Source organism: Microchirus variegatus (genome assembly GCF_963457635.1).
Source record: "Microchirus variegatus genome assembly, chromosome: 18".
NCBI classification, from domain to species: Eukaryota; Metazoa; Chordata; class Actinopteri; order Pleuronectiformes; family Soleidae; genus Microchirus; species Microchirus variegatus.
This window is the reverse complement of record NC_139819.1, coordinates 6,122,673-6,150,509: the sequence shown is the minus strand read 5'-3', so window position 1 is coordinate 6,150,509 and position 27,837 is coordinate 6,122,673. Positions and strand designations below refer to the sequence as shown.

Sequence of the window (27,837 nt, the reverse complement as noted above, 5' to 3'; positions counted from 1 at the left end):
ACACACACACACACACACACACACACACACACACACACACACAGGCTCTCCTCTTCCCCCCCCGTGTCACTGTGAATGTGCAGTGCAGCCTTCTTGTTGACAGCCTGTTGCTATCATTTCAGAGGCAAGTGTGTGTCTGAACCGCAGCGATGGCTCTGCTAATGGAGCACCAGTTCAGGCAGCTGCCAGCCGACAGACAGGTGGAAACGAGACCATTTCTGGAGGCCGTGTCATACCTTCCGCCCTTCTTTGGTAAGTTAATTCTCCACAGTGTGACACACAGTAGAGTCTATACGGTGACATTTCCTGGATACAAAGTTATATGGAAATAAATGGGAAAAAGTTTCAAGTTGTCACTGCCTGCAGAGAACTGATGAGACACAAGTTTATTTCTAGTCAGGTTATTAGAATGTTTGAAATGTCAGAGGCTGGTAGTTACACGTCAAATTGATAATGTTCAAGCATGAGAATGCTTGAAAAAGACGTTTTATTTTCCTGTGCAAATTACCATTTTCACACACTGGTAATATTTTTTATCAACTTTGATTAACTGACACAAAATTGCCATGAGGGAAATCTGCCACATCACTTTTGCTAAGCCCGTAATATAAACGACCTCGCTCTTTCCAAAACATAATCTTTTTTTGGGATCGTATTTCTCTCCATCAACTTGTCCACAATCCTTTAGCATGCATAATTTAATCCACTGGCCTGGATTTTAAGTTGTGAAAATTGATTAGTACGGTGTTGAGTTCCCCATGCCCATTCACCGGTGGCATGGTGCGCCAGGGCATCTTTGTGCGGCTTCATTTTGTATTCATATGCTAAAGGTCCTCTATTGAATTTGCCATGTGAAACCCTCGAGAGGAACCAAGTCTGATGCCGATTATTAAGCGTTTCCCTCCTTGACACCATTGTGTTTTCTGACCTAGAAAATGTCTTAGCCAACTTTCCTACGAGACCATTAAAGTACCACACAGTCTCACTGTGTATTCTAACTGATTCTGTCTGGAGTGTGTGGACAGAAAACATGCCTTTCTCTGTGGCTGCGTCCAACTATTTATTATAGAATCAATGCATAATCCTAATCCTTTGCAAACTGCAGACAGAGCCGCAGAAGACGCAGGAGTCTTTGAAACGAGAGACGATGCGTTCAGACGATGCATTGCGTCCCGCACAAAAGAGTGGACTTTGTCATGAGTAGTTTCCACTAACAGCTCAGTTGTGTCAGTGGATCTGCCAGGAGCCGCCGTGTGTGGTCGGGGACTCGAGATGTCCTATTGTATACGCGTAATTAAAAAAAGGACACTCGATGATAGTGCTGTCATGATTCGCCTAATATGGCATAATAAAGTCATTAGCTGGGCTTTCCGGTGTCATTGTGGGCAGCAGTGTTTAACTCGAAGTCGTTAAAACCTGGAGTGAGTACGTTTTAAACGTAAAACGAATGTCGGTTACGTTAAAAACTGTCGTCCATTGAGTTCACGCAATGATGATTTAGCTTAACCTACTCAATATAGCATAGTTGCCTAAGTAATATTCATATTTGAACGTTTTCGGTAAACAAGAAAAAAACTTTTTTTTTTAGCAAGCACATTGGTAAAGTTATGCAGATATCACAATTACCAAAAAAATGACTTAGGCAATTATGCTATTAGGCTAACGATGTACTGTCGTGGCATTTAGATCTGGTGTTGCACAGTGTTTTTGCACACAGGAAGTATACAGTAAAGTTTACAATAATGTAAACAAAGGAATCTCCAAAAGTTACGTCCTGCAGCTTTAAAGTTTCTTTTATGAAAGTCAATCATTTTTATTAACACATTTTCAATGACATTTGACAACATCTCACAGATTAGCTTTCTGCTTGGTCTGGCACTTTCAGCTGCAGCTACCGTAACAGAACAGAATCCTATGTGTGATGATTCTCTGAAGCTGTGGATTTAAAGCGTCACTCAGGTTTTTTAACGACGACGCACCTAAGATTCATGAAGGGAAAATTACTGTAAATGTACCATTTTGCCAGTTCAGTGGTGTCGTGGAATATGCCTGACTCACTGACATGTACAAATATTGATAGCAGAAATCCAAACTTCCCTGATGACATCCAACATAAAGTCATGTACGATACAGTCAAAGCTTTGACGGCTCCAGAGATCACTAACACTCATTCTTCTTCACTTGTGTTCCATGTAGTTTTCCACTCTCAATCCTCACTCACGCCCTGTGTAAACGTTTCTCCGTAGACTGCCTTGGCTCGACCATTTTTGCACCGATTAAAGCCGACATATCCGGCAACGTCACAGTAAGTATGTTTATTCTTAAACGTGTGGCACTTCAAGTGAATTTGTATTAAAAACTAATGAGCAATATATTGTTTTAACCGTTAGAAAATCAAGGCGGTTTATGACACCAACCCAGGACGCTTCAAGACTCTGCAGCAAATGGTGGAGGCAGAGAAGGAAATGCATGGAGCTGAGTGGCCCAAAGTGGGAGCGACGTTGGCTCTCATGTGGCTGAAAAGGTTTGAGAAAATTTATAATAATACTTTTTTTTTTTTGGCAAGATCCACATCCATAAACAAGGATTCATACATTTTCTTGTTCATCAGGGCTCTGCGATTCATCCAAGTGTTTCTTCAAAGCCTGGTGGACGGTGAGAAGGACGACAGCAACCCCAACCTCATTCGAGTCAACGTCTCCAAAGCCTATGAAGTAGCGCTGAAGAAGTACCACGGCTGGTTTGTGCAGCAGCTTTTCAAGGTAAGATATTTGTATATTTATCCATTTACAGTCAATACAGACAACGTTAACATGGACAAATTCAGTCCTGTCCAATTCTATTTATTTATAAAGCAGATTTAACCCTCAGTTTAGTACCCTCTTAAGATGAAAGGGACAAAATTGTCTCCTCAAATTTGCACCACCAAACATTCAATCATTTTGAAATAATTTTTTGGGAAAAAATCTTTGGTCAAAAATTTGACAAAAATATCATGCTATACTATGTCGCCCAAAGTTGGACAATTTTTTTGGGAAATTTTTTTTGGTCCAACATTCGACAAAAACGTCATATGCTAGGTCGTCCAAAGTTTGACAATTTTTTTGAAAAACATTTTTTAGTCCAAAATGTGACAAAAACGTCAAACTATACTATATCGTACAAAGTTTGACAATCTTTTTGAAAAAAAACAATTTGGGTCCAAAATTTGACAAAAAGGTCATACTATACTATGTCGTCCAAAGTTTGACAATTAAAAAAAGCAAAAAAATTGGTCCAAAATTTGACAAAAACGTCATACTATCCCATGGCGTCCAAAATTTGACAATTTTTTGGGAAAAAAGTTTTTGGTCCAAAATTTGACAAAAACGTCATACTATACTATGTCGTCCAAAGTTTGACAAAAACTTCATACTATACTATGTCGTCCAAAATTTGACAATTTTTAGGAAAAAATTGTTTTGGTCCAAAATTTGACAAAAACGTCATACTATACTATGTCGCCAAAGTTTGACAATTTTTTTGAAAAAAAAATGTTGGTCCAAAATTTGACAAAAACGTCATACTATACTATGTCGTCCAAAGTTTGACAATTTTTTGGAAAAAATTGTTTTGGTCCAAAATTTGACAAAAACGTCATACTATACTATGTCGTCCAAAATTTGACAAAAACCTCATACGATACTATGTCGTCCAAAGTTTGACAATTTTTTTGAAAAAAAAATGTTGGTCCAAAATTTGACAAAAACGTCATGATATACTATGTCGTTCAAAATCTGACCATTTTTTGGAAAAAATTGTTTTGGTCCAAAATTTGACAAAAACGTCATACTATACTATGTCGTCCAAAATTTGACAAAAACCTCATACTATACTATGTCGTTCAAAGTTTGACAATTTTTTTGAAAAATAAATGTTGGTCCAAAATTTGACAAAAACGTCATGATATACTATGTCGTCCAAAATTTTACCAATTTTTTGAAAAAATTGTTTTGGTCCAAAATTGTTTTGGTCCAAAATTGTTTTGGTCCAAAATTGTTTTGGTCCAAAATTGTTTTGGTCCAAAATTGTTTTGGTCCAAAATTTGACAAAAACGTCATACTATACTATGTCGCCAAAATGTTGGTCCAAAATTTGACCACAACGTCATGATATACTATGTCGTCCAAAATTTGACAATTTTTTGGAAGAAATAGTTTTGGTCCAAAATTTGACAAAAACGTCATACTATACTATGTCGTCCAAAGTTTGACAATTTTTTAGAAAAAAAAATGTTGGTCCAAAATTTGACAATTTTTTGGGAAAAAAGTTTTTGGTCCAAAATTTGACAAAAACGTCATACTATACTATGTCGTCCAAAATTTGACAAAAACGTCGTACTATACTATGTCGTCCAAAATTTGACAAAAACTTCATACTATACTATGTCGTCCAAAATTTGACAATCTTTTGGAAAAAATTGTTTTGGTCCAAAATTTGACAAAAACGTCATACTATACTATGTCGCCAAAGTTTGACAATCTTTTTGAAAAAAAAATGTTGGTCCAAAATTTGACAAAAACGTCATACTATACTATGTCGTCCAAAGTTTGACAATTTTTTGGAAAAAATTGTTTTGGTCCAAAATTTGACAAAAACGTCATACTATACTATGTCGTCCAAAGTTTTACAATTTTTTTGAAAAAAAAATGTTGGTCCAAAATTTGAAAAAAACGTCATGATATAGTATGTCGTCCAAAATTTGACAATTTTTTGGAAAAAATTGTTTTGGTCCAAAATTTGACAAAAAACGTCATACTATACTATGTCGTCCAAAGTTTGACAATTTTTTTGAAAAAAAAATGTTGGTCCAAAATTTGACAAAAACTTCATACTATACTATGTCGTCCAAAGTTTGACAATTTTTTTGAAAAAAAAATGTTGGTCCAAAATTTGAAAATTTTTTGGGAAAAAGTTTTTGGTCCAAAATTTGACAAAAACGTCATACTATACTATGTCGTCCAAAATTTGACAAAAACCTCATACTATACTATGTCGTTCAAAGTTTGACAATTTTTTTGAAAAATAAATGTTGGTCCAAAATTTGACAAAAACGTCATGATATACTATGTCGTCCAAAATTTGACCAATTTTTTGAAAAAATTGTTTTGGTCCAAAATTGTTTTGGTCCAAAATTGTTTTGGTCCAAAATTGTTTTGGTCCAAAATTTGACAAAAACGTCATACTATACTATGTCGCCAAAATGTTGGTCCAAAATTTGACAAAAACTTCATACTATACTATGTCGTCCAAAGTTTGACAATTTTTTTGAAAAAAAAATGTTGGTCCAAAATTTGACAATTTTTTGGGAAAAAAGTTTTTGGTCCAAAATTTGACAAAAACGTCATACTATACTATGTCGTCCAAAATTTGACAAAAACGTCGTACTATACTATGTCGTCCAAAATTTGACAAAAACTTCATACTATACTATGTCGTCAAATTTTGACAATTTTTTTGAAAAAAAAATGTTGGTCCAAAATTTGACAAAAACGTCATACTATACTATGTCGTCCAAAGTTTGACAATTTTTTTGAAAAATAAATGTTGGTCCAAAATTTGACAAAAACGTCATGATATACTATGTCGTCCAAAATTTGACAAAAACCTCATACTATACTATGTCGTTCAAAGTTTGACAATTTTTTTGAAAAATAAATGTTGGTCCAAAATTTGACAAAAACGTCATGATATACTATGTCGTCCAAAATTTGACAAATTTTTTGAAAAAATTGTTTTGGTCTAAAATTGTTTTGGTCCAAAATTTGACAAAAACGTCATACTATACTATGTCGCCAAAATGTTGGTCCAAAATTTGACATAAACTTCATACTATACTATGTCGTCCAAAGTTTGACAATTTTTTTGAAAAAAAAATGTTGGTCCAAAATTTGACAATTTTTTGGGAAAAAAGTTTTTGGTCCAAAATTTGACAAAAACGTCATACTATACTATGTCGTCCAAAATTTGACAAAAACTTCATACTATACTATGTCGTCCAAAATTTGACAATCTTTTGGAAAAAATTGTTTTGGTCCAAAATTTGACAAAAATTTCATACTATACTATGTCGCCAAAGTTTGACAATTTTTTTGAAAAAAAAATGTTGGTCCAAAATTTGACAAAAACGTCATACTATACTATGTCGTCCAAAGTTTGACAATTTTTTGGAAAAAATTGTTTTGGTCCAAAATTTGACAAAAACGTCATACTATACTATGTCGTCCAAAATTTGACAAAAACCTCATACTATACTATGTCGTCCAAAGTTTGACAATTTTTTTGAAAAAAAAATGTTGGTCCAAAATTTGAAAAAAACGTCATGATATACTATGTCGTCCAAAATTTGACCATTTTTTGGAAAAAATTGTTTTGGTCCAAAATTTGACAAAAACGTCATACTATACTATGTCGCCAAAGTTTGACAATTTTTTTGAAAAAAAAATGTTGGTCCAAAATTTGACAAAAACGTCATACTATACTATGTCGTCCAAAGTTTGACAATTTTTTTGAAAAAAAAGTGTTGGTCCAAAATTTGACAAAAACGTCATGATATACTATGTCGTCCAAAATTTGACCATTTTTTGGAAAAAATTGTTTTGGTCCAAAATTTGACAAAAACGTCATACTATACTATGTCGTCCAAAATTTGACAAAAACGTCATACTATGTCATCCAAAGTTGACAATTTTTTTGAAAAAAAAACTTCGTCCAAAATTTGACAAAAAAACGTCATACTATACTATGTCGTCCAAAGTTTGAATTTTTTTTTGAAAAAAATTGTTTTGGTCCAAAATTTGACAAAAACGTCATACTATACTATGTCGTCCAAAATTTGACAATTTTTAGGAAAAAATTGGTCCAAAATTTGACAAAAACGTCATACTATACTATGTCGTCCAAAGTTTGACAATTTTTTGGAAAAAATTGTTTTGGTCCAAAATTTGACAAAAACGTCATACTATACTATGTCGTCCAAAATTTGACAAAAACCTCGTACTATACTATGTCGTCCAAAGTTTGACAATTTTTTTGAAAAAAAAATGTTGGTCCAAAATTTGACCACAACGTCATGATATACTATGTCGTCCAAAATTTGACAATTTTTTGGAAAAAATTGTTTTGGTCCAAAATTTGACAAAAACGTCATACTATACTATGTCGTCCAAAGTTTGACAATTTTTTTGAAAAAAAAATGTTGGTCCAAAATTTGACAAAAACGTCATACTATACTATGTCGTCCAAAGTTTGACAATTTTTTTCAAAAAAAAATGTTGGTCCAAAATTTGACAAAAACATCATGATATACTATGTCGTCCAAAATTTGACCATTTTTTGGAAAAAATTGTTTTGGTCCAAAATTTGACAAAAACGTCATACTATACTATGTCGTCCAAAATTTGACAAAAACCTCATACTATACTATGTCGTCCAAAGTTTGACAATTTTTTGGAAAAAATTGTTTTGGTCCAAAATTTGACAAAAACGTCAGACTATACTTTGTCGTCCAAAGTTTGACAATTTTTTTGAAAAAAAATGTTGGTCCCAAATTTGACAAAAACGTCATGATATACTATGTCGTCCAAAATTTGACCATTTTTTGGAAAAAATTGTTTTGGTCCAAAATTTGACAAAAAAACGTCATACTATACTATGTCGTCCAAAGTTTGAATTTTTTTTTGAAAAAAATTGTTTTGGTCCAAAATTTGACAAAAACGTCATACTATACTATGTCGCCAAAAATTTGACATTTTTTAGGAAAAAATTGGTCCAAAACTTGACAAAAACGTCATACTATACTATGTCGTCCAAAGTTTGACAATTTTTTGGAAAAAATTGTTTTGGTCCAAAATTTGACAAAAACGTCATACTATACTATGTCGTCCAAAATTTGACAAAAACCTCATACTATACTATGTCGTCCAAAGTTTGACAATTTTTTTGAAAAAAAATGTTGGTCCAAAATTTGACCACAACGTCATGATATACTATGTCGTCCAAAATTTGACAATTTTTTGGAAGAAATAGTTTTGGTCCAAAATTTGACAAAAACGTCATGATATACTATGTCGTCCAAAATTTGACAATTTTTAGGAAAAAATTGGTCCAAAATTTGACAAAAACGTCATACTATACTATGTCGTCCAAAATTTGACAAAAACCTCATACTATACTATGTCGTTCAAAGTTTGACAATTTTTTTGAAAAATAAATGTTGGTCCAAAATTTGACAAAAACGTCATGATATACTATGTCGTCCAAAATTTGACAAATTTTTTGAAAAAATTGTTTTGGTCCAAAATTGTTTTGGTCCAAAATTTGACAAAAACTTCATACTATACTATGTCGTCCAAAGTTTGACAATTTTTTCGAAAAAAAAATGTTGGTCCAAAATTTGACAATTTTTTGGGAAAAAAGTTTCATACTATACTATGTCGTCCAAAATTTGACAATCTTTTGGAAAAAATTGTTTTGGTCCAAAATTTGACAAAAACGTCATACTATACTTTGTCGCCAAAGTTTGACAATTTTTTTGAAAAAAAAATGTTGGTCCAAAATTTGACAAAAACGTCATACTATACTATGTCGTCCAAAGTTTGACAATTTATGGAAACAATTGTTTTGGTCCAAAATTTGACAAAAACGTCATACTATACTATGTCGTCCAAAATTTGACAAAAACCTCATACTATACTATGTCGTCCAAAGTTTGACAATTTTTTTGAAAAAAAAGTTTTGGTCCAAAATTTGACAAAAACGTCATGATATACTATGTCGTCCAAAATTTGACAATTTTTAGGAAAAAATTGGTCCAAAATTTGACAAAAACGTCATACTATACTATGTCGTCCAAAATTTGACAAAAACCTCATACTATACTATGTCGTCCAAAGTTTGACAATTCTTTTGAAAAAAAAATGTTGGTCCAAAATTTGACCACAACGTCATGATATACTATGTCATCCAAAATTTGACAATTTTTTGGAAAAAATTGTTTTGGTCCAAAATTTGACAAAAACGTCATACTATACTATGTCGTCCAAAGTTTGACAATTTTTTTGAAAAAAAAATGTTGGTCCAAAATTTGACAAAAACTTCATACTATACTATGTCGTCCAAAGTTTGACAATTTTTTTGAAAAAAAAATGTTGGTCCAAAATTTGACAATTTTTTGGGAAAAACGTTTTTGGTCCAAAATTTGACAAAAACGTCATACTATACTATGTCGTCCAAAATTTGACAAAAACATCGTACTATACTATGTCGTCCAAAGTTTGACAAAAACTTCATACTATACTATGTCGTCCAAAATTTGACAATTTTTAGGAAAAAATTGTTTTGGTCCAAAATTTGACAAAAACGTCATACTATACTATGTCGCCAAAGTTTGACAATTTTTTTGAAAAAAAAATGTTGGTCCAAAATTTGACAAAAACGTCATACTATACTATGTCGTCCGAAGTTTGACAATTTTTTTGGAAAAAAAAGCTTTCCTCCAAAATTTGACAAAAACGTCATACTATACTATGTCGTCCAAAATTTGACAAAAACGTCATACTATACTGTCGTCCAAAGTTTGACTATTTTTTTGAAAAAAAAATGTTTCCTCCAAAATTCGACCAAAACGTCATACTATACTATGTCGTCCAAAGTTTGACAATTTTTTTGAAAAAAAAATGTTCGTCCAAAATTTGACAAAAACGTCATACTATACTATGTCGTCCAAAGTTTGACAATTTTTTTGAAAAAAAATGTTCGTCCAAAATTTGACAAAAACGTCATACTATACTATGTCGTCCAAAATTTGACAAAAACTTCATACTATACTATGTCGCCAAAGTTTGAAATTTTTTTTTAAACAAAATGTTGGTCCAAAATTTGACAGAATCGTCATACAATACTGTCGTCCAAAATTTGACAAAAACCGCCATACTATACTATGTCGTCCAAAGTTTGACAATTTTTTTGAAAAAAAGCGTTCGTCCAAAATTTGACAAAAACGTCATACTATACTATGTCGTCCAAAATTTGACAAAAACGTCATACTATATTATGTCGTCCAAAGTTTGACAATTTTTTTGAAAAAAAAATGTTGGTCCAAAATTTGACAAAAACGTCATACTATACTATGTCGTCCAAAGTTTGACAATTTTTTTTAAAAAAATTGTTTTGGTCCAAAATTTGACAAAAACGTCATACTATACTATGTCGTCCAAAATTTGACAAAAACTTCATACTATACTATGTCGCCAAAGTTTGAAATTTTTTTTTAAACAAAATGTTGGTCCAAAATTTGACAGAATCGTCATACAATACTGTCGTCCAAAATTTGACAAAAACCGCCATACTATACTATGTCGTCCAAAATGTTTTTTTCCAAAAAAAACATTTTGGTCCAAATGATGACATAAACGTCACACTATATACTATGTCGTTCAAAATTTGAAGATGAAATGGACTCCTCATAACTGCTCAAAACCACCAAACATTCGATCATTTTGAGGATTTCAACCCTTTAAACACTGACATTATTAAAAATGGATTTTGGTTAAAGAGCTTCTACATACTGGTGTATCAACCATTAGAGGAACAAACATAAAAAAATATATATTTTAATTACCAATGCTGTTAATTTAAGGCAGATGTGGCTTTGAGTGGTGGTTTGATAAATTTGCTGAGCACTGTATATATAACAGAACCACTTGGCTGTAAATAAAAAGGAGACCAATGTATAATGAATGTACATTGTATTGGTCTGTGTGGATGTTAAAATGGTGTGTTGCACTGTATGTTTCAGGCAGCTCTGTTTGCGTCTCCGTACAAGTCAGATTTCCTGAAGGCCCTCTCCAAAGGCCGGGACGTGAAGGACGAGGAATGCTTGGAGAAGATCAAAAAGTTCCTCGTCAACTTCTCGGCCACCGTTGACGCTATCTATGACATGTACAGCAAGATGAACGCTGACCTTGAATACACTGTGTGACTGACGGACGGACGGACGGACTGACGGACAAGCTGCTGTCCTCCCGTGATCGACTTAGTTTACAAAGCCATGATGCATTATGCAGACGACACTTGTGCTGTCTAAGAGTTGACTGGGCCCACTTCAGGTCACCTGACAGCTCACTGTGTGTGCATTTAGAAGACACATCCAATGTTTGAGCACTTTCTAATCATTTCATTCACTTTTTCCAAAACATCTGCATGTTTAAACTGTATTTTCTTATGCTTGTCTTTCTGCATTTATTTATTGATTGATTTATTGATGAGAACATGATCCAACGGTCATATTTATGCAAGTGTATGAATATGCAATAATTACATTATAACATTACAAACAAACAAACAAAAGCTATAGGATTGTTACAAATACAGTAAACATGTGTCTAATATGATTCAAATTCAGATTAAATCATACAACCACAAAACACAATGCAAAATACACATTATTTACAGTATACAAATATAAATAATAAAACAATAGATGTATATTGCTTGTAATGTTTCAAAGTTGAGTTTGTATAGTGTTAAAATTGAATTGAATAAAAAGTTATGTGTATACAAAGAGTCTGCATTTTATTTCTAATCAGAATATTATATACATTTTTTTTCCTGCAGTGGTTGGGTTAATGCATTTATATCCAGTTCTTGATGTAGCAGCAATGCTGAGCATATTTGTACTCTGTTGTACTATATTAGTGACTTATTTGTTGCCACTTTATACTATATTTCATTACACCCATGAAGCACATTAAACTATATGAATATATAAACTATATAGTTGTGACGAAGGGAACTTTGGGATTTTGGTTTATTGCCTTTTTAATATTCTATTTGACACTGACCATAACATACATTATAAATTGAACTACCCAGTTGCACACAATACAAGTTTTAAAGTGTCACTGTCGTCATCTTGAACGGACGCAATATTAAAAATTTTCCACACAAGGGCTTTTGAGTATTAACAATAAGTCACAAGGAAGCTTGTTTTTCTTTGATTCACCACCACACCCTGCTTCCACACTAAAAAGGAACTTAACACAATGGAGTTGTCCACTTCCTTGTGTTGTGTTGAATAGATGAGAAGTGGGTCTGTATTTGTGAAATATTACTTTTACTTTTTATTATTATTATTATTATTATTATTATTGTTATTGTTATTATTATTATATATTATTACACTGGTGAGAATCATGGATTATATACTTCTAAAGAAGAAGACTCATGGATCCATGAGGGGGCCTCAGAGAAGCCCACACCCACACTCATCTGATGATGAGATCTCTACTTCACTTCTCTACCACCTAGCGGCCGCCAGCAGAACTGCATCTCCCTCCGGTCTTGGCTGCAGCTTTTCAGGAAAACTTTGTCCCACCCAAAGCCTGTGAAAGCGTCCGTTGTTCTGCAGCACTTTACCGGACCAACACATGGAGAAAAGCAAAGCCACAGTGTAGTCAGCGCTCTGAGAGGAGAGAAGTCACATTAGACCCGCAGAGGAGAAACAAGAACAGAGACTCATTTAGTTTTCAAGAGTTTTCAAACTATGGAAAAGTCGACATCTTAAAGTCTTTTAAAAAGAAAGGCAACTCACTGGAGCAGAGTAAGTAACATTTCTGATTCTCATGTTTTCTTATTGTTACAAATATTTATCCTATATCATGAGGTCCGCATGATGAATTTGGGAAATTTTCACAATACCGATTGAAATACCAAAGTTTTCAGTTCCAGATACATGTGGCTAAATGTTTTCTTCCTTTATAGATCCTGTGATCTGTAAGCTGTTATGCACATGTGTAAATAGTAAATGTAGAAATGTCAGGTTTGTTCATAATATGTTTTGTAAAAATACATATTTAAATCTTGATTAAATAAATCTTGATGTAAAAAGGTTATTATGCTATTATTTTAGTGGTCCGGCCCACTTGAGATCAAGTTTCACATTCAAAGTCAAAAAATGTTTTGGTCCAAATTTTGAAAAAAAGGGTCATACTATACTATGTCGTCCAAAATGTGACAATTTTTTTGAAAACGATTTTTTGGTCTAAAATGTGAAAAAAACTGTCATACATAGTCCGAAATTTGACCACAACGTCATAATATACTGTGTTGTCCAAATTTGACGACTTTTGAGAGAAAAAAAATTTGGTCCAACTTTTGAGAAAAAGGTCATACTATACTTTGTCGTCCAAAATGTGCCAATTTTTTTGAAAACATTTTTTTGGTCTAAAATGTGAAAAAAACTGTCATACATGGTCCAAAATTTGACTGCAATGTCATACTATACTGTGTTGTCCAAATTTGATGACATTTGAGAGAAAAATAATTTGGTCCAAATTTTGAAAAAAGGTCATACTATACTATGTCGTCCAAAATGTGAACATTTTTTAGAAAAACATTTTTTGGTCTAAAATGTGAAAAAAACTGTCATACGTTGTCTGAAATTTGACTACAACGTCATACTATACTGTGTTGTCCAAATTTGATGACTTTTGAGAGAAAAAAAATTTGGTCCAAATTTTGAAAAAAGGTCATACTATACTATGTCGTCCAAAATGTGACAATTTTTTTGAAAAACATTTTTTGGTCTAAAATGTGAAAAAAACTGTCATACGTGGTCTGAAATTTGACTACAACGTCATACTATACTGTGTTGTCCAAATTTGATGACTTTTAAGAGAAAAAAAATTTGGTCCAAATTTTGAAAAAAGGTCATACTATACTATGTCGTCCAAAATGTGACAATTTTTTTGAAAAACATTTTTTGGTCTAAAATGTGAAAAAAACTGTCATACGTGGTCTGAAATTTGACTACGACGTCATACTATACTGTGTTGTCCAAATTTGATGACTTTTGAGAGAAAAAAATATTTGGTCCAAATTTTGAAAAAAGGTCATACTATACTATGTTGTCCAAAAAGTGACAATTTTTTTGAAAAACATTTTTTGGTCTAAAATGTGAAAAAAACTGTCATACGTGGTCTGAAATTTGACTACGACGTCATACTATACGGTGTTGTCCAAATTTGATGACTTTTGAGAGAAAAAAAGATTTGGTCCAAATTTTGAAAAAAGGTCATACTATACTATGTCTTCCAAAATGTGACAATTTTTTAGAAAAACATTTTCTGGTCTAAAATGTGAAAAAAACTGTCATACGTGGTCTTAAATTTGACTACAACGTCATACTATACTGTGTTGTCCAAATTTGATGACTTTTGAGAGAAAAAAAATTTGGTCCAAATTTTAAAAAAAAAGGTCATTCTATACTATGTCGTCCGAAATGTGACAATTTTTTTGAAAAACATTTTTTGGTCTAAAATGGGAAAAAAACTGTCATACATGGTCCGAAATTTGACTACAACGTCATACTATACTGTGTTGTCCAAATTTGATGACTTTTGAGAGAAAAAAAATTTGGTCCAAATTTTGAAAAAAGGTCATAGTATAGTATACTATGTCGTCCAAAATGTGACAATTTTTTGCAAAAACATTTTTTGGTCTAAAATGTGAAAAAAACTGTCATACGTGGTCTGAAATTTGACTACAACGTCATACTATACTGTGTTGTCCAAATTTGATGACTTTTGAGAGAAAAAAAATTTGGTCCAAATTTTGAAAAAAGGTCATACTATACTATGTTGTCCAAAATGTGACAATTTCTTTGAAAAACATTTTTTGGTCTAAAATGTGAAAAAAACTGTCATACGTGGTCTGAAATTTGACTACGACGTCATACTATACGGTGTTGTCCAAATTTGATGACTTTTGAGAGAAAAAAAATTTGGTCCAAATTTTGAAAAAAGGTCATACTATACTATGTCGTCCAAAATGTGACAATTTTTTAGAAAAACATTTTTTGGTCTAAAATGTGAAAAAAACTGTCATACGTGGTCTGAAATTTGACTACAACGTCATACTATACTGTGTTGTCAAGATTTGATGACTTTTGAGAGAAAAAAAATTTGGTCCAAATTTTGAAAAAAGGTCATACTATACTATGTCTTCCAAAATGTGACAATTTTTTAGAAAAACATTTTCTGGTCTAAAATGTGAAAAAAACTGTCATACGTGGTCTTAAATTTGACTACGACGTCATACTATACTGTGTTGTCCAAATTTGATGACTTTTGAGAGAAAAAAAATTTGGTCCAATTTTTTTAAAAAAAGGTCATACTATACTATGTCGTCCAAAATGTGACAATTTTTTTGAAAAACATTTTTTGGTCTAAAATGTGAAAAAAACTGTCATACATGGTCCGAAATTTGACTACAACGTCATACTATACTGTGTTGTCCAAATTTGATGACTTTTGAGAGAAAAAAAATTTGGTCCAAATTTTGAAAAAAGGTCATACTATACTATGTCGTCCAAAATGTGACAATTTTTTGCAAAAACATTTTTTGGTCTAAAATGTGAAAAAAACTGTCATACGTGGTCTGAAATTTGACTACAACGTCATACTATACTCTGTTGTCCAAATTTGATGACTTTTGAGAGAAAAAAAATTTGGTCCAAATTTTGAAAAAAGGTCATACTATACTATGTTGTCCAAAATGTGACAATTTTTTTGAAAAACATTTTTTGGTCTAAAATGTGAAAAAAACTGTCATACGTGGTCTGAAATTTGACTACGACGTCATACTATATGGTGTTGTCCAAATTTGATGACTTTTGAGAGAAAAAAAATTTGGTCCAAATTTTGAAAAAAGGTCATACTATACTATGTCGTCCAAAATGTGACAATTTTTTACAAAAAATTTTTTTGGTCTAAAATGTGAAAAAAACTGTCATACATGGTCCGAAATTTGACTACAACGTCATACTATACTGTGTTGTCCAAATTTGATGACTTTTGAGAGAAAAAAAATTTGGTCCAAATTTTGAAAAAAGGTCATGCTATACTATGTCGTCCAAAATGTGACAATTTTTTAGAAAAACATTTTTTGGTCTAAAATGTGAAAAAAACTGTCATACGTGGTCTGAAATTTGACTACAACGTCATACTATACTGTGTTGTCCAGATTTGATGACTTTTGAGAGAAAAAAAATTTGGTCCAAATTTTGAAAAAAGGTCATACTATACTATGTCGTCCAAAATGTGACAATTTTTTGCAAAAATATTTTTTGGTCTAAAATGTGAAAAAAACTGTCATACATGGTCCGAAATTTGACTAAAACGTCATACTATACTGTGTTGTCCAAATTTGATGACTTTTGAGAGAAAAAAAATTTGATCCAAATTTTGAAAAAAGGTCATGCTATACTATGTCGTCCAAAATGTGACAATTTTTTGCAAAAACATTTTTTGGTCTAAAATGTGAAAAAAACTGTCATACGTGGTCTGAAATTTGACTACCACGTCATACTATACTGTGTTGTCCAAATTTGATGACTTTTGAGAGAAAAAAAATTTGGTCCAAATTTTGAAAAAAGGTCATACTATACTATGTCGTCCAAAATGTGACAATTTTTTACAAAAACATTTTTTAGTCAAAAATGTGACAAAAACTGTCATACGTGGTCTGAAATTTGACTACAACGTCATACTATACTGTGTTGTCCAAATTTGATGACTTTTGAGAGAAAAAAAATTTGGTCCAAATTTTGAAAAAAGGTCATACTATACTATGTCGTCCAAAATGTGACAATTTTTTGCAAAAACATTTTTTGGTCTAAAATGTGAAAAAAACTGGTCATACTATACTATGTCGTCCAAAATGTGACAATTTTTTACAAAAACATTTTTTGGTCTAAAATGTGAAAAAAACTGTCATACGTGGTCTGAAATTTGACTACAACGTCATACTATACTGTGTTGTCCAAATTTGATGACTTTTGAGAGAAAAAAAATTTGGTCCAAATTTTGAAAAAAGGTCATACTATACTATGTCTTCCAAAATGTGACAATTTTTTACAAAAACATTTTTTGGTCAAAAATGTGACAAAAACTGTCATACGTGGTCTGAAATTTGACTACAACGTCATACTATCCTGTGTTGTCCAAATTTGATGACTTTTGAGAGTAAAAACATTTGGTCCAAATTTTGAAAAAAGGTCATACTATACTATGTTGTCCAAAATGTGACAATTTTTTGCAAAAACATTTTTTGGTCTAAAATGTGAAAAAAACTGTCATACGTGGTCTGAAATTTGACTACAACATCATACTATACTGTGTTGTCCAAATTTGATGACTTTTGAGAGAAAAAAAATTTGGTCCAAATTTTGAAAAAAGGTCATACTATACTATGTCTTCCAAAATGTGACAATTTTTTAGAAAAACATTTTTTGGTCTAAAATGTGAAAAATACTGTCATACGTTGTCTGAAATTTGACTACAACGTCATACTATACTGTGTTGTCCAAATTTGATGACTTTTGAGAGAAAAAAAATTTGGTCCAAATTTTGAAAAAAGGTCATACTATACTATGTCGTCCAAAATGTGACAATTTTTTAGAAAAAATTTTTTTGGTCTAAAATGTGAAAAAAACTGTCATACGTGGTCTGAAATTTGACTACGACGTCATACTATACTGTGTTGTCCAGATTTGATGACTTTTGAGAGAAAAAAAATTTGGTCCAAATTTTGAAAAAAGGTCATACTATACTATGTCGTCCAAAATGTGACAATTTTTTACAAAAACATTTTTTGGTCTAAAATGTGAAAAAAACTGTCATACGTGGTCTGAAATTTGACTACGACGTCATACTATACTGTGTTGTCCAGATTTGATGACTTTTGAGAGAAAAAAAATTTGGTCCAAATTTTGAAAAAAGGTCATACTATACTATGTCGTCCAAAATGTGACAATTTTTTTGAAAACGATTTTTTGGTCTAAAATGTGAAAAAAACTGTCATACATAGTCCGAAATTTGACCACAACGTCATAATATACTGTGTTGTCCAAATTTGACGACTTTTGAGAGAAAAAAAATTTGGTCCAACTTTTGAGAAAAAGGTCATACTATACTTTGTCGTCCAAAATGTGCCAATTTTTTTGAAAACATTTTTTTGGTCTAAAATGTGAAAAAAACTGTCATACATGGTCCAAAATTTGACTGCAATGTCATACTATACTGTGTTGTCCAAATTTGATGACATTTGAGAGAAAAATAATTTGGTCCAAATTTTGAAAAAAGGTCATACTATACTATGTCGTCCAAAATGTGAACATTTTTTAGAAAAACATTTTTTGGTCTAAAATGTGAAAAAAACTGTCATACGTTGTCTGAAATTTGACTACAACGTCATACTATACTGTGTTGTCCAAATTTGATGACTTTTGAGAGAAAAAAAATTTGGTCCAAATTTTGAAAAAAGGTCATACTATACTATGTCGTCCAAAATGTGACAATTTTTTTGAAAAACATTTTTTGGTCTAAAATGTGAAAAAAACTGTCATACGTGGTCTGAAATTTGACTACAACGTCATACTATACTGTGTTGTCCAAATTTGATGACTTTTAAGAGAAAAAAAATTTGGTCCAAATTTTGAAAAAAGGTCATACTATACTATGTCGTCCAAAATGTGACAATTTTTTTGAAAAACATTTTTTGGTCTAAAATGTGAAAAAAACTGTCATACGTGGTCTGAAATTTGACTACGACGTCATACTATACTGTGTTGTCCAAATTTGATGACTTTTGAGAGAAAAAAATATTTGGTCCAAATTTTGAAAAAAGGTCATACTATACTATGTTGTCCAAAAAGTGACAATTCTTTTGAAAAACATTTTTTGGTCTAAAATGTGAAAAAAACTGTCATACGTGGTCTGAAATTTGACTACGACGTCATACTATACGGTGTTGTCCAAATTTGATGACTTTTGAGAGAAAAAAAGATTTGGTCCAAATTTTGAAAAAAGGTCATACTATACTATGTCTTCCAAAATGTGACAATTTTTTAGAAAAACATTTTCTGGTCTAAAATGTGAAAAAAACTGTCATACGTGGTCTTAAATTTGACTACAACGTCATACTATACTGTGTTGTCCAAATTTGATGACTTTTGAGAGAAAAAAAATTTGGTCCAAATTTTAAAAAAAAAGGTCATTCTATACTATGTCGTCCGAAATGTGACAATTTTTTTGAAAAACATTTTTTGGTCTAAAATGGGAAAAAAACTGTCATACATGGTCCGAAATTTGACTACAACGTCATACTATACTGTGTTGTCCAAATTTGATGACTTTTGAGAGAAAAAAAATTTGGTCCAAATTTTGAAAAAAGGTCATAGTATAGTATACTATGTCGTCCAAAATGTGACAATTTTTTGCAAAAACATTTTTTGGTCTAAAATGTGAAAAAAACTGTCATACGTGGTCTGAAATTTGACTACAACGTCATACTATACTGTGTTGTCCAAATTTGATGACTTTTGAGAGAAAAAAAATTTGGTCCAAATTTTGAAAAAAGGTCATACTATACTATGTTGTCCAAAATGTGACAATTTCTTTGAAAAACATTTTTTGGTCTAAAATGTGAAAAAAACTGTCATACGTGGTCTGAAATTTGACTACGACGTCATACTATACGGTGTTGTCCAAATTTGATGACTTTTGAGAGAAAAAAAATTTGGTCCAAATTTTGAAAAAAGGTCATACTATACTATGTCGTCCAAAATGTGACAATTTTTTAGAAAAACATTTTTTGGTCTAAAATGTGAAAAAAACTGTCATACGTGGTCTGAAATTTGACTACAACGTCATACTATACTGTGTTGTCCAGATTTGATGACTTTTGAGAGAAAAAAAATTTGGTCCAAATTTTGAAAAAAGGTCATACTATACTATGTCTTCCAAAATGTGACAATTTTTTAGAAAAACATTTTCTGGTCTAAAATGTGAAAAAAACTGTCATACGTGGTCTTAAATTTGACTACGACGTCATACTATACTGTGTTGTCCAAATTTGATGACTTTTGAGAGAAAAAAAATTTGGTCCAATTTTTTTAAAAAAAGGTCATACTATACTATGTCGTCCAAAATGTGACAATTTTTTTGAAAAACATTTTTTGGTCTAAAATGTGAAAAAAACTGTCATACATGGTCCGAAATTTGACTACAACGTCATACTATACTGTGTTGTCCAAATTTGATGACTTTTGAGAGAAAAAAAATTTGGTCCAAATTTTGAAAAAAGGTCATACTATACTATGTCGTCCAAAATGTGACAATTTTTTGCAAAAACATTTTTTGGTCTAAAATGTGAAAAAAACTGTCATACGTGGTCTGAAATTTGACTACAACGTCATACTATACTCTGTTGTCCAAATTTGATGACTTTTGAGAGAAAAAAAATTTGGTCCAAATTTTGAAAAAAGGTCATACTATACTATGTTGTCCAAAATGTGACAATTTTTTTGAAAAACATTTTTTGGTCTAAAATGTGAAAAAAACTGTCATACGTGGTCTGAAATTTGACTACGACGTCATACTATATGGTGTTGTCCAAATTTGATGACTTTTGAGAGAAAAAAAATTTGGTCCAAATTTTGAAAAAAGGTCATACTATATACTATGTCGTCCAAAATGTGACAATTTTTTACAAAAAAATTTTTTGGTCTAAAATGTGAAAAAAACTGTCATACGTGGTCTTAAATTTGACTACAACGTCGTACTATACTGTGTTGTCCAAATTTGATGACTTTTGAGAGAAAAAAAATTTGGTCCAAATTTTTTAAAAAAAGGTCATACTATACTATGTCGTCCAAAATGTGACAATTTTTTTCAAAAACATTTTTTGGTCTAAAATGTGAAAAAAACTGTCATACATGGTCCGAAATTTGACTACAACGTCATACTATACTGTGTTGTCCAAATTTGATGACTTTTGAGAGAAAAAAAATTTGGTCCAAATTTTGAAAAAAGGTCATACTATACTATGTCGTCCAAAATGTGACAATTTTTTTGAAAAACATTTTTTGGTCTAAAATGTGAAAAAAACTGTCATACATGGTCCGAAATTTGACTACAACGTCATACTATACTGTGTTGTCCAAATTTGATGACTTTTGAGAGAAAAAAAATTTGGTCCAAATTTTGAAAAAAGGTCATGCTATACTATGTCGTCCAAAATGTGACAATTTTTTAGAAAAACATTTTTTGGTCTAAAATGTGAAAAAAACTGTCATACGTGGTCTGAAATTTGACTACAACGTCATACTATACTGTGTTGTCCAGATTTGATGACTTTTGAGAGAAAAAAAATTTGGTCCAAATTTTGAAAAAAGGTCATACTATACTATGTCGTCCAAAATGTGACAATTTTTTGCAAAAATATTTTTTGGTCTAAAATGTGAAAAAAACTGTCATACATGGTCCGAAATTTGACTAAAACGTCATACTATACTGTGTTGTCCAAATTTGATGACTTTTGAGAGAAAAAAAATTTGATCCAAATTTTGAAAAAAGGTCATGCTATACTATGTCGTCCAAAATGTGACAATTTTTTGCAAAAACATTTTTTGGTCTAAAATGTGAAAAAAACTGTCATACGTGGTCTGAAATTTGACTACCACGTCATACTATACTGTGTTGTCCAAATTTGATGACTTTTGAGAGAAAAAAAATTTGGTCCAAATTTTGAAAAAAGGTCATACTATACTATGTCGTCCAAAATGTGACAATTTTTTACAAAAACATTTTTTAGTCAAAAATGTGACAAAAACTGTCATACGTGGTCTGAAATTTGACTACAACGTCATACTATACTGTGTTGTCCAAATTTGATGACTTTTGAGAGAAAAAAAATTTGGTCCAAATTTTGAAAAAAGGTCATACTATACTATGTCGTCCAAAATGTGACAATTTTTTGCAAAAACATTTTTTGGTCTAAAATGTGAAAAAAACTGGTCATACTATACTATGTCGTCCAAAATGTGACAATTTTTTACAAAAACATTTTTTGGTCTAAAATGTGAAAAAAACTGTCATACGTGGTCTGAAATTTGACTACAACGTCATACTATACTGTGTTGTCCAAATTTGATGACTTTTGAGAGAAAAAAAATTTGGTCCAAATTTTGAAAAAAGGTCATACTATACTATGTCTTCCAAAATGTGACAATTTTTTACAAAAACATTTTTTGGTCAAAAATGTGACAAAAACTGTCATACGTGGTCTGAAATTTGACTACAACGTCATACTATCCTGTGTTGTCCAAATTTGATGACTTTTGAGAGTAAAAACATTTGGTCCAAATTTTGAAAAAAGGTCATACTATACTATGTTGTCCAAAATGTGACAATTTTTTGCAAAAACATTTTTTGGTCTAAAATGTGAAAAAAACTGTCATACGTGGTCTGAAATTTGACTACAACATCATACTATACTGTGTTGTCCAAATTTGATGACTTTTGAGAGAAAAAAAATTTGGTCCAAATTTTGAAAAAAGGTCATACTATACTATGTCTTCCAAAATGTGACAATTTTTTAGAAAAACATTTTTTGGTCTAAAATGTGAAAAATACTGTCATACGTTGTCTGAAATTTGACTACAACGTCATACTATACTGTGTTGTCCAAATTTGATGACTTTTGAGAGAAAAAAAATTTGGTCCAAATTTTGAAAAAAGGTCATACTATACTATGTCTTCCAAAATGTGACAATTTTTTACAAAAACATTTTTTGGTCAAAAATGTGACAAAAACTGTCATACGTGGTCTGAAATTTGACTACAACGTCATACTATCCTGTGTTGTCCAAATTTGATGACTTTTGAGAGTAAAAACATTTGGTCCAAATTTTGAAAAAAGGTCATACTATACTATGTCTTCCAAAATGTGACAATTTTTTAGAAAAACATTTTTTGGTCTAAAATGTGAAAAATACTGTCATACGTTGTCTGAAATTTGACTACAACGTCATACTATACTGTGTTGTCCAAATTTGATGACTTTTGAGAGAAAAAAAATTTGGTCCAAATTTTGAAAAAAGGTCATACTATACTATGTCGTCCAAAATGTGACAATTTTTTAGAAAAAAATTTTTTGGTCTAAAATGTGAAAAAAACTGTCATACGTGGTCTGAAATTTGACTACGACGTCATACTATACTGTGTTGTCCAGATTTGATGACTTTTGAGAGAAAAAAAATTTGGTCCAAATTTTGAAAAAAGGTCATACTATACTATGTCGTCCAAAATGTGACAATTTTTTACAAAAACATTTTTTGGTCTAAAATGTGAAAAAAACTGTCATACGTGGTCTGAAATTTGACTACGACGTCATACTATACTGTGTTGTCCAGATTTGATGACTTTTGAGAGAAAAAAAATTTGGTCCAAATTTTTTAAAAAAAGGTCATACTATACTATGTCGTCCAAAATGTGACAATTTTTTACAAAAACATTTTTTGGTCAAAAATGTGACAAAGACTGTCATACGTGGTCTGAAATTTGACTACGACGTCATACTATACTGTGTTGTCCAGATTTGATGACTTTTGAGAGAAAAAAAATTTGGTCCAAATTTTGAAAAAAGGTCATACTATACTATGTCGTCCAAAATGTGACAATTTTTTACAAAAACATTTTTTGGTCAAAAATGTGACAAAGACTGTCATACGTGGTCTGAAATTTGACTACAACGTCATACTATCCTGTGTTGTCCAAATTTGATGACTTTTGAGAGAAAAGAAATTTGGTCCAAATTTTGAAAAAAGGTCATACTATACTATGTCGTCCAAAATGTGACAATTTTTTGCAAAAACATTTTTTGGTCTAAAATGTGAAAAAAACTGTCATACGTGGTCTGAAATTTGACTACAACGTCATACTATACTGTGTTGTCCAGATTTGATGACTTTTGAGAGAAAAAATATTTGGTCCAAATTTTGAAAAAAGGTCATACTATACTATGTCTTCCAAAATGTGACAATTTTTTAGAAAAACATTTTTTGGTCTAAAATGTGAAAAAAACTGTCATACGTGGTCTGAAATTTGACTACGACGTCATACTATCCTGTGTTGTCCAAATTTGATGACTTTTGAGAGTAAAAACATTTGGTCCAAATTTTGAAAAAAGGTCATACTATACTATGTTGTCCAAAATGTGACAATTTTTTGCAAAAACATTTTTTGGTCTAAAATGTGAAAAAAACTGTCATACGTGGTCTGAAATTTGACTACAACATCATACTATACTGTGTTGTCCAAATTTGATGACTTTTGAGAGAAAAAAAATTTGGTCCAAATTTTGAAAAAAGGTCATACTATACTATGTCTTCCAAAATGTGACAATTTTTTAGAAAAACATTTTTTGGTCTAAAATGTGAAAAATACTGTCATACGTTGTCTGAAATTTGACTACAACGTCATACTATACTGTGTTGTCCAAATTTGATGACTTTTGAGAGAAAAAAAATTTGGTCCAAATTTTGAAAAAAGGTCATACTATACTATGTCTTCCAAAATGTGACAATTTTTTACAAAAACATTTTTTGGTCAAAAATGTGACAAAAACTGTCATACGTGGTCTGAAATTTGACTACAACGTCATACTATCCTGTGTTGTCCAAATTTGATGACTTTTGAGAGTAAAAACATTTGGTCCAAATTTTGAAAAAAGGTCATACTATACTATGTTGTCCAAAATGTGACAATTTTTTGCAAAAACATTTTTTGGTCTAAAATGTGAAAAAAACTGTCATACGTGGTCTGAAATTTGACTACAACATCATACTATACTGTGTTGTCCAAATTTGATGACTTTTGAGAGAAAAAAAATTTGGTCCAAATTTTGAAAAAAGGTCATACTATACTATGTCTTCCAAAATGTGACAATTTTTTAGAAAAACATTTTTTGGTCTAAAATGTGAAAAATACTGTCATACGTTGTCTGAAATTTGACTACAACGTCATACTATACTGTGTTGTCCAAATTTGATGACTTTTGAGAGAAAAAAAATTTGGTCCAAATTTTGAAAAAAGGTCATACTATACTATGTCGTCCAAAATGTGACAATTTTTTAGAAAAATTTTTTTTGGTCTAAAATGTGAAAAAAACTGTCATACGTGGTCTGAAATTTGACTACGACGTCATACTATACTGTGTTGTCCAGATTTGATGACTTTTGAGAGAAAAAAAATTTGGTCCAAATTTTGAAAAAAGGTCATACTATACTATGTCGTCCAAAATGTGACAATTTTTTACAAAAACATTTTTTGGTCTAAAATGTGAAAAAAACTGTCATACGTGGTCTGAAATTTGACTACGACGTCATACTATACTGTGTTGTCCAGATTTGATGACTTTTGAGAGAAAAAAAATTTGGTCCAAATTTTGAAAAAAGGTCATACTATACTATGTCGTCCAAAATGTGACAATTTTTTACAAAAACATTTTTTGGTCAAAAATGTGACAAAGACTGTCATACGTGGTCTGAAATTTGACTACAACGTCATACTATCCTGTGTTGTCCAAATTTGATGACTTTTGAGAGAAAAGAAATTTGGTCCAAATTTTGAAAAAAGGTCATACTATACTATGTCGTCCAAAATGTGACAATTTTTTGCAAAAACATTTTTTGGTCTAAAATGTGAAAAAAACTGTCATACGTGGTCTGAAATTTGACTACAACGTCATACTATACTGTGTTGTCCAGATTTGATGACTTTTGAGAGAAAAAAATATTTGGTCCAAATTTTGAAAAAAGGTCATACTATACTATGTCTTCCAAAATGTGACAATTTTTTAGAAAAACATTTTTTGGTCTAAAATGTGAAAAAAACTGTCATACGTGGTCTGAAATTTGACTACGACGTCATACTATACTGTGTTGTCCAGATTTGATGACTTTTGAGAAAAAAAAAATTTGGTCCAAATTTTGAAAAAAGGTCATACTATACTATGTCGTCCAAAATGTGACAATTTTTTAGAAAAACATTTTTTGGTCTAAAATGTGAAAAAAACTGTCATACGTGGTCTGAAATTTGACTACAACGTCATACTATACTGTGTTGTCCAAATTTGATGACTTTTGAGAGAAAAAAAAATTTGGTCCAAATTTTGAAAAAAGGTCATACTATACTATGTCGTCCAAAATGTGACAATTTTTTACAAAAACATTTTTTGGTCAAAAATGTGACAAAAACTGTCATACGTGGTCTGAAATTTGACTACAACGTCATACTATCCTGTGTTGTCCAAATTTGATGACTTTTGAGAGAAAAGAAATTTGGTCCAAATTTTGAAAAAAGGTCATACTATACTATGTCGTCCAAAATGTGACAATTTTTTGCAAAAACATTTTTTGGTCTAAAATGTGAAAAAAACTGTCATACGTGGTCTGAAATTTGACTACAACGTCATACTATACTGTGTTGTCCAGATTTGATGACTTTTGAGAGAAAAAAATATTTGGTCCAAATTTTGAAAAAAGGTCATACTATACTATGTCTTCCAAAATGTGACAATTTTTTAGAAAAACATTTTTTGGTCTAAAATGTGAAAAATACTGTCATACGTTGTCTGAAATTTGACTATGACGTCATACTATACTGTGTTGTCCAAATTTGATGACTTTTGAGAGAAAAAAAATTTGGTCCAAATTTTGAAAAAAGGTCATACTATACTATGTCGTCCAAAATGTGACAATTTTTTACAAAAACATTTTTTGGTCAAAATGTGACAAAAACTGTCATACGTGGTCTGAAATTTGACTACAACGTCATACTATCCTGTGTTGTCCAAATTTGATGACTTTTGAGAGAAAAGAAATTTGGTCCAAATTTTGAAAAAAGGTCATACTATACTATGTCGTCCAAAATGTGACAATTTTTTGCAAAAACATTTTTTGGTCTAAAATGTGAAAAAAACTGTCATACATGGTCTGAAATTTGACTACAACGTCGTACTATACTGTGTTGTCCAAATTTGATGACTTTTGAGAGAAAAAAAATTTGGTCCAAATTTTTTAAAAAAAGGTCATACTATACTATGTCGTCCAAAATGTGACAATTTTTTGCAAAAACATTTTTTGGTCTAAAATGTGAAAAAAACTGTCATACATGGTCCGAAATTTGACTACAACGTCATACTATACTGTGTTGTCCAAATTTGATGACTTTTGAGAGAAAAAAAATTTGGTCCAAATTTTGAAAAAAGGTCATACTATACTATGTCGTCCAAAATGTGACAATTTTTTAGAAAAACATTTTTTGGTCTAAAATGTGAAACAAACTGTCATACGTGGTCTGAAATTTGACTACAACGTCATACTATACTGTGTTGTCCAGATTTGATGACTTTTGAGAGAAAAAAATATTTGGTCCAAATTTTGAAAAAAGGTCATACTATATACTATGTCGTCCAAAATGTGACAATTTTTTAGAAAAAAAGATTTTTGGTCTAAAATGTGAAAAAAACTGTCATACGTGGTCTGAAATTTGACTACGACGTCATACTATACTGTGTTGTCCAAATTTGATGACTTTTGAGAGAAAAAAAATTTGGTCCAAATTTTGAAAAAAGGTCATACTATACTATGTTGTCCAAAATGTGACAATTTTTTTGAAAAACATCTTTTGGTCTAAAATGTGAAAAAAACTGTCATACGTGGTCTGAAATTTGACTACGACGTCATACTATACGGTGTTGTCCAAATTTGCTGACTTTTGAGAGAAAAAAAATTTGGTCCAAATTTTGAAAAAAAGGTCATACTATACTATGTTGTCCAAAATGTGAAAACAATTTTGAAAAACATTTTTTGGTCGAAAATGTGAAAAAAACTGTCATACGTGGTCTGAAATTTGACTACAACGTCATACTATACTGTGTTGTGCAAATTTGATG

At 31.1% G+C, this 27,837-nt stretch overlaps 3 protein-coding genes across 3 annotated transcripts in view; all 3 read left to right on the top strand.

Moving 5' to 3' along the window:
• The window catches only part of git2a (G protein-coupled receptor kinase interacting ArfGAP 2a), a gene marked incomplete at its 5' end in the record, with an annotated part of 114,478 nt that overhangs the window by 21,059 nt on the left and 65,582 nt on the right, over positions 1-27,837 (top strand). The window lies entirely within an intron of this gene.
• On the top strand, positions 150-11,020 carry gltpa (glycolipid transfer protein a; the record flags this gene model as incomplete). Its single annotated transcript, XM_083905127.1, has 5 exons — positions 150-252; positions 2,247-2,305; positions 2,391-2,524; positions 2,612-2,762; positions 10,838-11,020. The coding sequence occupies 5 exons, from the start codon at positions 150-152 to the stop codon at positions 11,018-11,020; spliced, it is 630 nt and encodes a 209-aa protein (XP_083761253.1).
• The window catches only part of trpv4 (transient receptor potential cation channel, subfamily V, member 4), a 35,249-nt gene continuing 19,928 nt past the window's right edge, over positions 12,517-27,837 (top strand). The window contains exon 1 of the mRNA XM_083904962.1: positions 12,517-12,640. The gene's annotated coding sequence lies outside the window, so the exon portion shown is untranslated. The remainder of the gene's footprint in view (positions 12,641-27,837) is intronic.